Raw genomic sequence first — 15,129 nt, 5'->3', positions numbered from 1 at the left:
AAATACATGTAGGAGATGCATAACTGTAGGTAATTTTTGCATAGAAAAGGCAGAAAATAAACTCCTGTGATTAAAACACAAAGCTAAAAGCTAATGAAAGCACTCATAAATGCTTTCACTATTTGTTAAATTTGTATAAGAATAATTCTGCCAGTGTTAGAATGCAAAAACCATAAGAAGTATTCGCAGAAAAGACTAGTGTGACATACTGCATCCAACTCAAATGAAGTTGATGTTAGGAAACAAATCACTAAGGCTTTGTCATAACATTAATTCACAATTTTCTGCAGGAATATGTGAAACTCAATGTGTGCAGGCATAGTGACTTGCTGATTAATAAAAAACATTCAACAACATCATGTTTTTAAATGTTTATTTTTATTACTTAGAAAAACATAGATTTGCATCTATACAAATAATAAAATTAGCAAGGACATATTATTCAAATGCATGCATACAAAATATGAAACACGTGCCACATGCATGCCACTTTTTTTTTTTTTTTTCTTCTTACAGCACCCTGCCCTTCTGCCTTGATGGATATAACACTAACAGTGTTCCTGCTTCATATTTTTTCACACTGAGGACACAAATATAAAATCTGGCAGGATAGGAGTCAACTTCAACTAAAATAATTTTATTTTTCTAACATAGTGTTTGGTCTTTGGATATTGTGGTGGTAGTAATCGAGAATTTAACAGAAAGCCTAATAAAAACATATTAATGATAAGGGATATCTCTGGAATTTTCATTGTTATTTTTTAATAGTCTTAATTTAGAGACTGGGACAGCCTAGATGGACCAATAAGTTACATACTGTCCTTAAAAATTATGTAAAATTATAAATCCTTAATCTTCATATTTCTGTATCATGTAACATTTCACTCTATTTCAGATAATGACTTTTATACAAATTAAATGCTTGTAGTATAGACATTGCTGAGATATAATTTAATCTTATAGACTCCAATCTTCTTGCATTACTGAGGTATATGTCAGAAAGTCAGCTCCACATATACAGAGGTGTTGACTATTTGGCCAGCAGTTTCATTCTGTGTTACTGTCAAATCACCTCAATCAGCCCAAGGAATATTTTAAACTACTTATACCTTAATTAGAAAGTCAGTTAAATTATACTAGTTATAGGACATTGTATTCTCTGTATGTATTATTATGTTTCATGTTGGATGTTTGGAATAAATAAAAATTCAGTAAAGTACTAACTACAAACCTACAAAAGATTATATTTAACTTTTATCAAGACTTTTACTGCCAAAGTACAAGGTCTACACATATATAAGCAAACTTTCTTGTTTCTATGCATATATTTTATTACAAAAGTGACTACAATGTTAAAAATTAGAAACATTTATATAAACTAGAAAATTTAAGTGAAAAACAAAGCTCGAAAAATTAAAAAAAATTTGATGCTCTCACAATGTTATTCCTGCTTTTCTGCACTTGTTTAGTGGTTTAGTTAAAAAAAAAAAAGTGGTAAAATAAAATAATTGCAACCAAGTGTGAAGTTGTTAAGAACCTGAGAATGTTAAAGGTAACTAATTGTAAACAGTTACAACATACAGTTATTCTACAAAAAAAAAAAAAATGTACTTTTGATTTTATCACTATAAACAAAATAAAGAAGAGGCCTATGTCACCATAATGTATCTTTATTACCTCAAATTAAGAATACTACTTTTGATTCTATTTCAAATTTTTCAACTTTCAGTACAGATGATTTTACTATAGTTAGCATCAAAATAGTAAAATTAAAGATAAAGTACGTATATAGTTTTTACAAAAATTAACATTTTTCTAAATGAAAATGTACTTCCAGTAATACTTAATACTGCTGACTTGTAGCTATTCCTTGATCTCCAGGTTTTCCATTCTCTGCCCATTTAAGTATTGACAATGCTTACTCCAATCTTTCATATCCCAACCAATTGCATAGGCATATTTCTCCACCAACTGTATTTAAGTACCTCATCCCAATAATGTAATCACTTTTTCAGACATAAACTAGCTTTTAGTGGTTGAGGAGTAGAGGTGTTATTAAAAATAAATTTTCAGTTTAAGAAAATGTTAACTTCCAAAACAAACTTACCATACACTGACAATATAGTTAAAATCCCACACTGAGAATGTGGAGGGCCCAGTGCAGGCACAATCCATACAGAAAGTGTCTGCATAAAACAAGAATGTGCCTGGAGAAAACAGGGTACAAGAATGGGGAAACCACATTATATCCAGAATAGGTATACTCTTCACCTGGAAGAGTATACCTATTCTGGGTGGATGTTTAGATCTCAGAGGAGGTAAACTGAAAAAACATAACCTTCCCTGGGAGGTCCCCCTCGCCACATACAGGAATCCACACCGAAGTGAATGGTCAGTTGCAAACTCTCTCTTTAACCTAAAGATGATCCAAGGAGATGGTATTAACACTTACAAAGCAGGGATCAAAATGTTGTTCTCTGCTTTGTAAGTGTTAATACCCATACCAGCCACCATGACACACAGAAAGATAATTTTCCCCTCTATGTAATTCTGACAGTTGTTTATAAGTGACTTGAAGGTGAATTCTGCCAAAACTGCAGATGTGTTATCAATAAAATACTGCTCTGAACATGAATGGGATTATTTTCAACCCACATATACTTTACTTAAAGACCTTACTAAATTACAGGAATTTTGAGGTTACTAAAACAGATATTTTTTTTATTTTGCAAAAATTAATGTTTGATGCCTACAAAAATTATATTGTCTCTACATACCCTACCTGCAAGTCTAAACAAGGCTTAGGATAGCATGTATACTGAATGCAGAATGTTGTAACACAAGTATGTATTCAAAATCAATATTTTTCAATGCATTTCTCATTTACTTTCCATGCTTGAAAAAGATAGTAAATTTTATAAGTATATGCCCAAATAACACCATACACATATGCTACACAATCTGACAGACAACAAATAGTATAGCGGTAGTACTGAAAAAACTGTGATGTAAACAAATAGGTGAGGGTCATTAAAATATGTCATTAAAAAATTTGGTTTTTCGTGAGCAAAAGCCTTGTAATGTTTACTTAAAGTCTACCACATTTTGTGAAGATATACTTACTATATTAGAAGTTACTAGTAATGTAAACTGTAATGAGTACAAATGGTTATGAATTAGGTCTGATGGACTCAGGCAGTGTTAGCAAAGTTATAAAAAGCCTTCACAGAAAAAGCAAGCCCCTTTTCAAATACTCAAGTTAGAAAATAGAATACTATTATTATGTTATAATAATAACATATTACAGATATTTCTGGATGAAGAGAGTTTAACTTCTTTATAATACACCTATGACAATAATTACTCCATTTCCATTGACAAACAATCAAGGTTGGCCTACAGAGAGATTTAGTTACGTACAGAGAAACCCTAAAAGTTGAACAAATACATCAAGCAAAGGACCACATAACTTCCAAGCATGAAGACTGAGTTTCTGAACATCCAGGTGAAGAATGTTTGATCAAGGTTATCTCAACAGAGACTTCCAACATAAATAGATACTAAAAATGTTGGAACTACACTTGAGCTGGACAATAAGGTGCAACCAAGAGAACAACAGAAAGTATTAAAAAAATAGTTAGAAGCTGGGGCAATACTCAAATAAGAGGAAATGTTCACAGATGTAAATCTGTCAATCCTGACTGAATGCATCTAGTGCCAATACTTGAGGATAAGGTATTAGAAATCAAACCAACTGCAGCCGAAAATTAAGAGCAAATCCACTGAAAAATCTTGTGATGTAAAATCCATTCTGTCAAAAAAATCCAATATAAGTAATCTGCAATTAACTTCATCACTCCTGGAACACGACATGGTGAAAGTCTGGTAGGATCAGAACGAGCCCAGTAGAAAAAGTCCAAGGTACAAAAACAAAAGTCTTGAGAATAAGTGCCTCCTTGACAAGAAATCTGAGATATAACCATGGAATTGTTGGAATGTATCATAACAATTTTCCTGTCAAAAGAAACAGACCTTGAACCACTGCCTGATGTACCACAAGATGTTCGAGAACATTCATATGGAGGGTAGATTCATATTCTGTCCAAGTACTCTGAAGCTATTGGCTTTGAGGATAAGCTCCACATTCATGAAGAGATGCATCTGTGAACAGATGGATCTCAGGACAAAGTGGTAGAATAGGTACCCCCAATATCAGTGTTGCTCTGATTCAACTACTGTTTGCCTTTCAGTAATGAGACAGGATTATCCAAAGGATTGAAATATATGATCCATTGTCACACACTGATTACAACATGGACCTCAAATGTCTCTGTCCCAAAGAAATGAGAAGCTCGAAGGATGTCCACATCTCCATCCATGCAGGAAGAGAAGGAGACAGTTGTAAAAGCCTGATGGCTCTTTCAACAACTTGAAGGAGAGGAGTTGGTTGAGCTTGACTTAAGTAAGTATTAAACACTCCTAAATGTATTTGTGTCTATGACAAAATGGATTTCTTCAATCTGAAAAGGAAGCCCACTTTTGTGGCTTCTGAAAGGAGAATCTGAGGTGTTATTCTGCTAATTGACAGAATGGAGGCAGTAGTCCAGGGAATGCAGGTAAGGAGAAAAAGCTTGAACAACTCTGCAGAAAACATAAGGTGCTAATGTAAGACCAAAATAAAGAGCCCAAAAATGTAGCACCTGACCCTTGTGAGACACACTCAGTCCACATATATGTCTCAATCTCACAACAGATCATATCACAGACAGCTTCAACTGACAATGATCCTTCCCCTGGCTGTTGATAAACACCAGATAACAGAAGTGGAAGAAAATATGTCAAGTTGACCTCTGTAGAAGAAACATTATCTCAGAAATTTATACCCATTGTTAAGTTGTTTTTTTTTTGTTAAAAATATGTAATTATACATGAAAAGATAACTGTTGAAACACTGACCATGTTCAAATTCACATTGTAAACAGTAATTAATCACCAAACTCCTGTTCATAAATACCTGTGTTGAATGCTTTGTAGAGAACAAGCAATTATCAGGATGAGGTCATTATATACAGTACCTAGATAGAGGGTGCATTAAAGTTGAAGAAATTTGCAAATTAGAATTTGCCTCAGGTATTCAAGTGGGGTATAAAACAATGGAGCAAATGTTCTCCAGGGTTTCCGTTCTTTGCCCATCTAAGCATCGAGAACATTTGCTCCACTGTTTTATACCCCAACAGATAGTATGTTTTGGGGGTAAAAAAATTCTGATATTCATTTGAAAGATTATGGAGATTATGTAAATGGAAGATAAAAACTGCAGATGAAAAATATTTTATTCTTAACATGAAAATAACCTTGCACTTCATAAATTCACAAAAATATAAAATTTGATTTTTTTATAGTGTGTGTGTGTGTGTGTGTGTGTGTGTGTGTGTGTACAATAGAATAAGCTTAAGAAAAACTTTCACATTTTGTCAGATACATGTTATAAAATCATAATTACAATAAACAGATTCTCCAATAATGGACTGAACCAATGGACTAGCCCCACACACAGTTAACTATAACTGTGATAAAACTGATCATGTCACATACTAAATGGTAATAAATACACATATATTTATTTATGTGAATAATTATTGTGTTATGTATTTAATTCCAAATATTTTATAATATCAAAATCCATTTTAACTGCATGCATTAAATTTCTTATTTTAACTATTTCACTAATGTCAAAACATGCTCATCTTAGGAGGAAAATGGTACATCCAGGTCATTAGCACATGCATTGACAAATTCTGAAGTGCTCAACTACTGATAACAACTCATCCTATGTTAAAAATAAAGTATTTTATTATTTAAAGTTACAATTTAAATACCAAAAGCAGATAAAGCATTAAAAGCCAACAGTCCTAAAAATGGTAATAAACATGGACAAATGAAAAGGAATGTAGGAAAAAGACACCTGTAGTTTATGTGATTTCTATTTTATTATTATTTTCAATATGCAATTATATAGGCACAGATTTCTAACCATGGTATTATACAAATGCAATGCAGAGACCAGATGGTCTGTCTCTATTCAGCTTTTCCATCTGTTGACTGCCTTTTCAACCAATCAAATGAGTTAAGCTCAAACCTTGCCACTTACATTTCCTGATACTATACAAAACTAGCATGGTGCTAGCAAGTGAAATGATCTTTTCAATCACCATAATAGTAATCTTCAGTATTTTGAACACAGCAATACAGTTTCCCGAAATGCACGTATCATGAGTGTATTGACACTGAACAGTAAAAATGCACAAATCTTCCTTCTAAAATTTGTATTAGAATTTTTCTTGCTAGTACTTCCTAAATCTTATTAATGAAACTATAATATAGAATAACCAACATTTGCTAGTTTGACAGCATCAATCTTGAGCTATGAGTTGTCATGGAAGTGTTGATTAAACAGTAAAGGATGTTCTTTTTCCATAAATGTTTTAGTAATTACTTATGCACTGATGCTTTCATTTTACAAAAAAATTATTTAGATTGTTAAAATTTAGAAAAAATGAAATACCTTACCTTGTATGGTTTATTGGGAACTCTTTTATAAGGACTAACAATGTGAGCTTCCTTAAACAGTCTATCAGGATCTCCATCATAATACCTGAAGCATAAAATAGCACAATAATTTTGATAAGTAGCTTTTATTAATTGCACTTAATACAGTAGAAAGTAAGGAAAGCTAATACATATAACATCAGTCAAATGCAATGTTAACATTTTCCATAATTTGCCAAGGATGACTCAGGTGCCCTCCCTGTTACAAAAATATTAAGCACAGGCAAATCATTTTTTCAGTATTTTTAATTATTTGCCCAAACTTATTTATACATAAATATACATTACAATCAGTAGTTGCTAGACAGCACTGGAAATGCTTAACGTACTGATCTCTATTCACGTTTATTCTGAATGACATATCATAAACAGTGAAGAAAAGCATTGTTATTCTTCACTCTAGTTTTACTGAAATAATATATGCCACGTACAAATCCACATATGTAGCATTTATTGAGTATATTTTGTGCAGAAATATAGTAAGAGATAACAAAACTTTTATTTTATTAACATAAGTGCACACTATTAAAAAGCAAAATAAAATCTGACTTTTTTAAACTCAGTTCCAACTGACATAGAAGGGGTTAAGCTACATAAGAAAACTGATTTACCAACAGTAGCTATTAAGTATTAATAGAGATAAAAATTATAAATGTAAAGTTTAATAATATATTTACATGTGGGCAAAAACAATTTACATTGTTACACAATTTGAAAAGAGATGCTAATTGGTTAGTAATGCCATGGATACATCATACACGTGTAATTATTAGGATAATCTCAATTTGACTATAAACTTTGTTTCAAATGTGGTTTTTCATACACCTTGTTTGTGCCTGTTTCACAAAAGATAAGTCTGCCTCCTCTACACACATATAGAAGTACACAAGAATAATCTTATTAGTATAAAACAGTTTTGTAGCATTTATAATAATCAAAAAATAATATTTGCAAGAAATATTCCACAAATAGATCATAATTTTTGTGGTTTGGTTCTGAATACACCTTGAAAAAAAATAGATGTTATTTGTTTGTTTGTGATTAAGCACAAAGCAAACACAATGGGCAATATGTACTGTTCCCTTTACAGATACTGAAAACTTTTTAGCATGTAAGCCTTTAAACTTATTGCTGCATCATTTTGTAGGTAGGAAAATGTTTCCTATTTTTACATAAGTATAAATGTATGCATTAAAAAAAAAGAAATCAAATGAATGATCTAAACAACAGAAATAATAACTGATTCTATTTCAACACTTTTTAATTTAAAAATAAGTTACTACTGAGTTTTTGTAATTTTAACACTTACTTAATGCAATGCAGAAAAAAAAAGTTAAACATTTCTGTACAGTTACAAAGGGTCTTGTCTGTATGTCACTCACTTGTATAGTTACTAAGAAACTGCCATCCTTTAACAATACAAGTTTTTATGTTTTGTTTCTTATGTAGCTTCTTTTTCTTTCTTTGTTTTTATTACTACATTCCTCTGTTTACACCCTTTATGGTCTCCTAGAATGTGATTTGAATTGTTAATAATGAAGCTCAGCTTTGAAAATAACTATAGGCTAACACTAAATATCATTGAACAAAGCAACATACATTTATATTAATGTGCAGTGAATAAATTGATGTGAAAGGTACTCTAAGGTTTCATGAGAAACTGACAACTCAGTTCTTGCTGAGAAAAACAACAGAATCTAACTAGAGTTTTAGGAGACTTAAAAACAAGCCACAAATGTGTTAATAGTTTCTTTATATATATATTTGTTCCAGAAAATGTTTTCATGATAAGTTATATCTGTTGAATGTTACATAATTTTTTTAAATTAATAATACATAAGATAAGCTTAGGTTTACCAGGTACAGCAAATGTCAACAACTCTCCAATAAATAAAATCTTGTATATTTATTATTTTTAAGTTTATCATATTTAACACAATTAAACAAGCAAATGTATTATTCAAGTAAGTGTATGATAAATTTCACTTGCTTTAAACTTGTTTTCAGCTGCCCAAAGATCATTAGTGGAAAAAACACCTGGCCTTTCAATAATTTGGTGTTTGTTGTTTGTTTACTATAATAATTATGACTGTAGGTCATCAACAGCAAATGGGTAATTTAGTGAATTTGTACACATGAAATGCACTCACTTTGACAAACAATTATCTTTACAAGTATACATTGCTAAACTCAGAAAGAACAACAAAAAGTACTTTAAACTCTTACTTTGTTACAAGTAAACTTTTTCAATTAATAATGTTATCATAAAAAGACTCATTAAATTCTCTCTTTTGCTTCTCCTACTTCTTGCTTTCAAGATTTTTAGATTTCAATCTCTGCTCTAAATTATCTAATTAACAGAGGGTTTTTAGAAATATTTAAGTACAGAGTTCTCTAACTTGCTTGACTGGGCTATCATTATGCAAATTCTTAACAAAGTTACAAAGAACATGAATACTGACTGATTATACGTTTGATGTTCACTATTCCAATAATCAAAAAAATATACATTTCTACTATACTGTTCGTAATATGGCCCTACTTTATAAAACACTATCAGGATAGGAACTTCATGCATCATAACACTAAGACAAGTAACAGTAAATCAGAAATTATTTTTGTAAATTCTACTCAACACTTTGTTTATCTGACATACTATTATAAATAAAAAGTTTAGACAAATGATTTTACACTTGTCTGATCAGATAACTTAATACATAAGTTTAGCTGTTAATAAATGATCACTTGTCTCAAGTAATAAATGACAGCCATTAAGATTGAGGACTGTTATTCAATAAAAACTAGCTGACATATCCATTCAACACTGATGAAGTCACATTGCAGAGATGCTGAGGATACATGGAAGATATGGTGACTATCAGTTTAGCTGTTTGCCAGCTATAAGTAAAAAAAATAAATGGGATAAAACATAAAACTATGATCTCAGTACCAACCATCTTATGTTCCTCCTCCAGGCTTTCCAGCTATAAAATTACCATAAAATTTTATCAAATAATGATTTACCAATAAATTATATTCATTACATGTAAATTGATTTCAAACAACACTACTACCATTTTGAATGGTTATGAGTCACCAATAAATTTGTCAGTTTTGCAATATTTTTTAAGGTTTATGGAGAAGTGGTGACTTGCAACTGGTAAAATAAATTATCAAAAGAAATATGTTGATGAAGATCAATCAAACTGAAGTTGAGTAGATAAATAGCATGAGGCTTTCTGATCAGATGCACACAAGAAATTGGAAATTGCACAAATAATTATAGAAAATTGTTCACATAATACAATTTTTTTAAAAACAAAAATAAATACCATTTATAAAGTTTTAAAGAATGTCCATTTTCAGAAAGAATAAATTAGTAAGCATTAATGACACCCCTCTGACCTATAAAAGGTTATATGATTACAAAATCAGTATATTACTTTAAATCAACAAATCTAAATTTGATACAGTATAAAAAATGTGTTATATTATCACTCATAGTTGCCATTTGATACAGTATAAAAAATGTGTTATATTATCACTCATAGTTGCCATTATTGTGTAACTAAGTTTCAATTAAAAAAACAGGGTTGATCAAATAACTGAAACCACACTATTTTGCTAGGAGATGGATTGTGTATATTATGTGTGAGAAATATACTATAGTACTGTTTTACTGATTATTTTAGAACTGGGAATCACAAACTGCCAATTATGTACAGTATTATCAGCTTTCTGTCACTTAAGGCATATATACTTCTTTATTTGTTACAGGTAAAATGGGCAGTTAGTTATGACTTATTTTTCACTCATTTGCTTTTTACTAAAAAAAACCAAATATCTAGTTTTTCTTATTCAGAAGAAACCCAACCATTCAGCAATCACATTTGTTATGCCACAACTAACTTTAAGGTAACTTCTTAGCACTATGCATATTCATAAATAACAGGACTTTCAAATGATGAAATGGAATGTTCTCTTGCTGTCCAATAGGTTAGTTATTTTGTAAGTATCTACCATTTTCAATTTATGACATTTCCAACAGTGATATGTGCAATTCAAACAACTTACAAAATTATTGCAAAATAATGGGACATTCTAAACTTCCAATCTTTCTGTTGTTTTGCACTCTTTAGTCACCATAAACAAAGAGCTAATATACACTGCACTACTAATTTGGACCCAAACAATGTATCATACTAAGAAATTTGCAGAAAAAGTCTGTGTAGATCTCTGGCAAACATGCAGTGTCTATAGCTCTGTGAATATGTTGCTATTATCACTGTTTGCTAATGTACAATCCACAAAGAAATGAGTGTGCTTCAAGATGTGCAGAGAATTGTTTTAACCAATGATATTTTATTTTACAGTGAATAATATTTTGTGTTAAAAGTAAAAGAGGTACAGGGCTGTGATTGTAAGCATATTTATAAATCAGTTGTTATTGTAAATGAAGTGGTCTGAGCAATGTTATTTTTAATTCCTCTGCAATTGTTTTACCATGATCACGAAATCTGATAAATTCTATCATTTCAATCAGCCTGATTCTGACTGTGAAACCAATTAGTAAGACACTGTACCATAATTGCATATGTACTATTACATGTATTATAAACTTTATGAATTATTTAGTGAAAATCTGAAGAATATGGCAAATGAGAAGAAACATCTAAAATGTAATTAAAATGAGAAAACACTAGTAATTTTATAATGAAAGACAAAGATAACAATAAACCACCATAAGAACTTGAAATACATAAATTGGCTTCTTTCAGTACTACAGTAATATTTTATGACAATACAATTTTCAACATGAATGGAAACAAACAATTTACCTTTCATAAAGTTTTTCTTTATCCCATTTTACATGGTTCAAAAGAATTCTTGTCACAGTGGGAGGAATCTAGAAAATAAAAATACCTACAATATAAATGACAAGGTTATCTATACTAAAAATATACAAGTAAAAATTCAAGAGATTAAAACCAAAGGATATCAGAAGGTTATATATGATTCATTAAGGTTATTTACTCAATTCTCAAAATCTATAGCTCCTCTTAACGTTTTAACTGACCTTCACAGTTTTCTTTATATTAAAAGTTGATTTTCTCTTCACAAATTTGTTGCAACTAAATCAAGCATCCAAGTTATCAGCATACAGATCATTATCTGTCCAAGAAATTAAGATATTTAACAGAAAAATCACTACCAATTTCTAATTAAAATAAATTCACATACACAGAGAAGAGTTTAAGATCTATGTTAATAATACAAGGATGAATGTATGGACAGACTTTACAGCCACTTCTTCTTCCATCTGACAATAAACAGAGTATGCCTTGGCATTTTTCTTAATTCTTGAAATTTCCAATTTACTATCAAAGCTGTAATCTACAACTACCATACATCTCATGAACTGACTTCTGAATAATGGTAAAAAGGTGGAAATGCAACTTGAAAGGTCAACTTCAGAACAAACTTATGCTATGATGGGAATGTATCATGCAGTCCACATATGAGAACTTATGTTGGCTACTCTGGCTCCAACCACTACCACAGCTCTGAGAGCTAGGAACTGACATCAAGATGACAGTAGGAGAGAGGGTTTCCAGCCAAAGGGATAAACTACAATGTGGCAGAAAAATCCACAGTGTTTGGCATCTAGTATATAAAAACAGGCCTGCAGTAAAAGGATAGTTACATCTTCTACACTGGTAGAACACCACTGTTCTACTCTCAACAGACTGAAATTGAGCACATTCATGAGAATGCCTCCATGATCTATCACCCCAATGGCCAAGAGCAGGTAAATGACAAGGACTCTCATAAGCCATTGAAAGGAGGGGGAGAAAGCATTGAATAGTCCACAGGAATGTATTACTGATGAAAATGTAATAAATGACCATAAAAATTGTATATATTTTGTAAGAACAGACCATTCCTGATTTATTCAATCAAAGAAGCAGAAGCAATAAGCAGTAACTGCCTTCTGTTTTAATCATGTTAGTCCATACAGGTTGTCTGATATGATAATATTTATGAAGCAATATACTGCAATGATGAACCTGATAGTGAGTCTTGTGGAAAACTCCATCTCTACAGTGACTATTAAAGACTTGTTAGGTCTAATAATGCAGATTTTGAATAAAAGCATACTTGCAAAGGCATCACTTGCCACAAAGAAGGATCCAGAAAGAGTAAAAGAGGCCACTGAAGAAGAAAACATACTAGCCTGGATTATTTCCTTCGATGGATGAAAGGAAAAGAAATGAAGAGCTAAAGGTGTGATGGATCTGAAGAGACAAGACACAGAAGAGTTAATAGGATTTCAGAGATAATCAAGAATCTGCAATATGAATGGTTTGATGGATCCATCCAGTTAAGAGTTATATGAGAAAATTCACAAGAAATGGACAGATTCCAATATATAAACAAATGGGATTGAGAGCCACAGAAAGAAGCAGTGTTAAACATGTAACACTCTAAAGCACAAACTGGGCATAGGAAATGACCTGGACCCAAAGAATATGAGGTATATGGATTCAAGGGAAATAGGAACAGTCAAGGTTTTGGGAAGAAAGTAACAATCAGGATAGAGTAAGGTAAGAGTTCAGTGGCATAGAATGCTATGTACATCACCAGCAAACACATCTAACCATCAAAATCCACAAGCAAATAAAAGTAAGAAATATCTTCAACAAGAGATGACATAAGGAAAAGGAAGATAAATTGGTTGGTTGGTTTGGTGTTTTATGGCACAAAGCAGCTAGGCTATCTGTGCCAAACATCCAGTAAAAAGTTAAAAGTAAATTTGCTAAAATTCATAAAAGGAAATTAAGGTAAAACAAAACAAAGTTAAAAAAAAACAACAAAATTAGCATTGAAACCAATGTTTACATCTAGCCTACAATAGTAAATGAAAAACTACAGTAACACAAATTGTAAAGGACTTTCTGTAGCATAACTGTAATTATCATAACTCACCAAAATGACAAACAGGTATGTTCAAAAAACCATCCTCAGTCACCTGAAGTTGGCTGTTTCAGTCCTGGTTCCGAGTTATTTGACATTATGGCCATTTTCAGAAAGTAAAGTAATAAAAGTTTTGAAAGACTTGCTGCAAAATTCTAATTATAACTCACCAGGATGACTAACAGGTAGTTCAAACAGCAGCGTTAGTCACCTGAACGTTTGCCTTTCCAGTCCTGGTTTTGTGTTATTTGATGTAATGGCCATTTTCTAATTTCAAATAAAACCAGATGGACTGTGATTCTTAAAAGAGAATCTCATTACAAAAATCAAATGTATAAATTAAAAAAACTTAAACAGCATTAGAAAGATTAATGACCTTTTAAAAACTAAAAACATTTCCAAGGTGGACAGTGTCACCATCACCAATAATACTGTCTAACGTTAAGGATAAACCATGGGACAGAACATGTTTAAAGTGGTGCCACTGTTGTGAGTCATAAGAACAGCAAGAGAGTAATATGTGACTTACTGTGACCTGAGTGTTACACAGACAACACATTGGTGCATCAGTTCCAGATAAAAGAAAACGATGAGTTAAAAAACAAAGACCAATGTGCAGTCTAGTTAGAACAATTTTCTTTTTCCGATCCTAATGGAAGCAAGACGTCCAAAGTCCAATATAGGGTTTTATTTGTCTCAAGGACCACAGGAAGAACAACTTCACTGATATGGAATAACGATATGGGATGAATACCCCATTGGTGGCAAAAGTGCATGCAAAATGTTTTAGACAGAAGTTAAAACCATTTGCTGTAATCCACTTCAGTAAACAACTGAGGGCAGTCTGTAGCTGCCTCTCAATATACCTTATGTTCTATGATTGACATGAGATGTGAAAGTGGTCGACATAGAGCCCATTTGCAACAGCAAGAGGGAGTTGTTCAGTGATGGCATTAATTTTTATACTGAAAAGTGTGATACTTGAAGGACTCCAAGTTTCTGTAGAAAAGAGCAGGAAAGTGTCGAATCCACACGAACTTGCAATTGCCTGTCTATTAAAATTTTTTTAATAAAAATAGGCAAATGGTCATGTAACCCATATATGGAGGTCTTGCAAAATGCCACACCTTAATGCTGTATCATAAGCCTTTTCAATGTCAAAGAATATTGGTACAAGTAGTTGTCATTTGAGAAAGGCTTCTCTGATTGACATTTCAAGTTGAATCAGGAGCTTCACGGTGGAGTGCTGTTGTCGAAACCCACACAGGGTTGGCGAGAGTATGTTGTTTGATCTGAGGAATCAAACGAGATGACCATTAAGCATCCTCTCTAAGGTCTTACAGAGACAGCTCATCAAAACAACTGGACAGTAGTTTGAAGGAATCTTCCCAGGCATAGAGAAAGGTAAGACAATAGCCTGGTGCCAGGCATCAGGAAAAACATTCTCTTGCCATATCTGGTTAAAAACAATCAGAAGAATAGCAAGAGAAGTAAGAGACAGGTGCCACAGCATTTCATAGTGTACATTATCAGGCTCAACAGATT

General features: G+C 31.9%; 1 protein-coding gene across 1 annotated transcript in view; it reads right to left on the bottom strand.

The window, feature by feature from the left end:
* LOC143258483 (E3 ubiquitin-protein ligase arih1-like) overlaps window positions 1-15,129 on the bottom strand; it is a 68,180-nt gene that overhangs the window by 45,038 nt on the left and 8,013 nt on the right. Inside the window, exons 2-3 of the mRNA XM_076517533.1 lie at window positions 11,448-11,515; window positions 6,571-6,655 (exon numbers count right to left, since the gene is read on the bottom strand). Of these exons, the coding sequence (XP_076373648.1) occupies window positions 6,571-6,655; window positions 11,448-11,515 (153 nt within the window). The remainder of the gene's footprint in view (window positions 1-6,570; window positions 6,656-11,447; window positions 11,516-15,129) is intronic.

Source organism: Tachypleus tridentatus, chromosome 8, assembly GCF_004210375.1.
Source record: "Tachypleus tridentatus isolate NWPU-2018 chromosome 8, ASM421037v1, whole genome shotgun sequence".
Taxonomy (NCBI): Eukaryota; Metazoa; Arthropoda; class Merostomata; order Xiphosura; family Limulidae; genus Tachypleus; species Tachypleus tridentatus.
The sequence above is the reverse complement of the archived record's forward strand: the minus strand, read 5'-3'. Positions and strand labels throughout refer to the sequence as shown.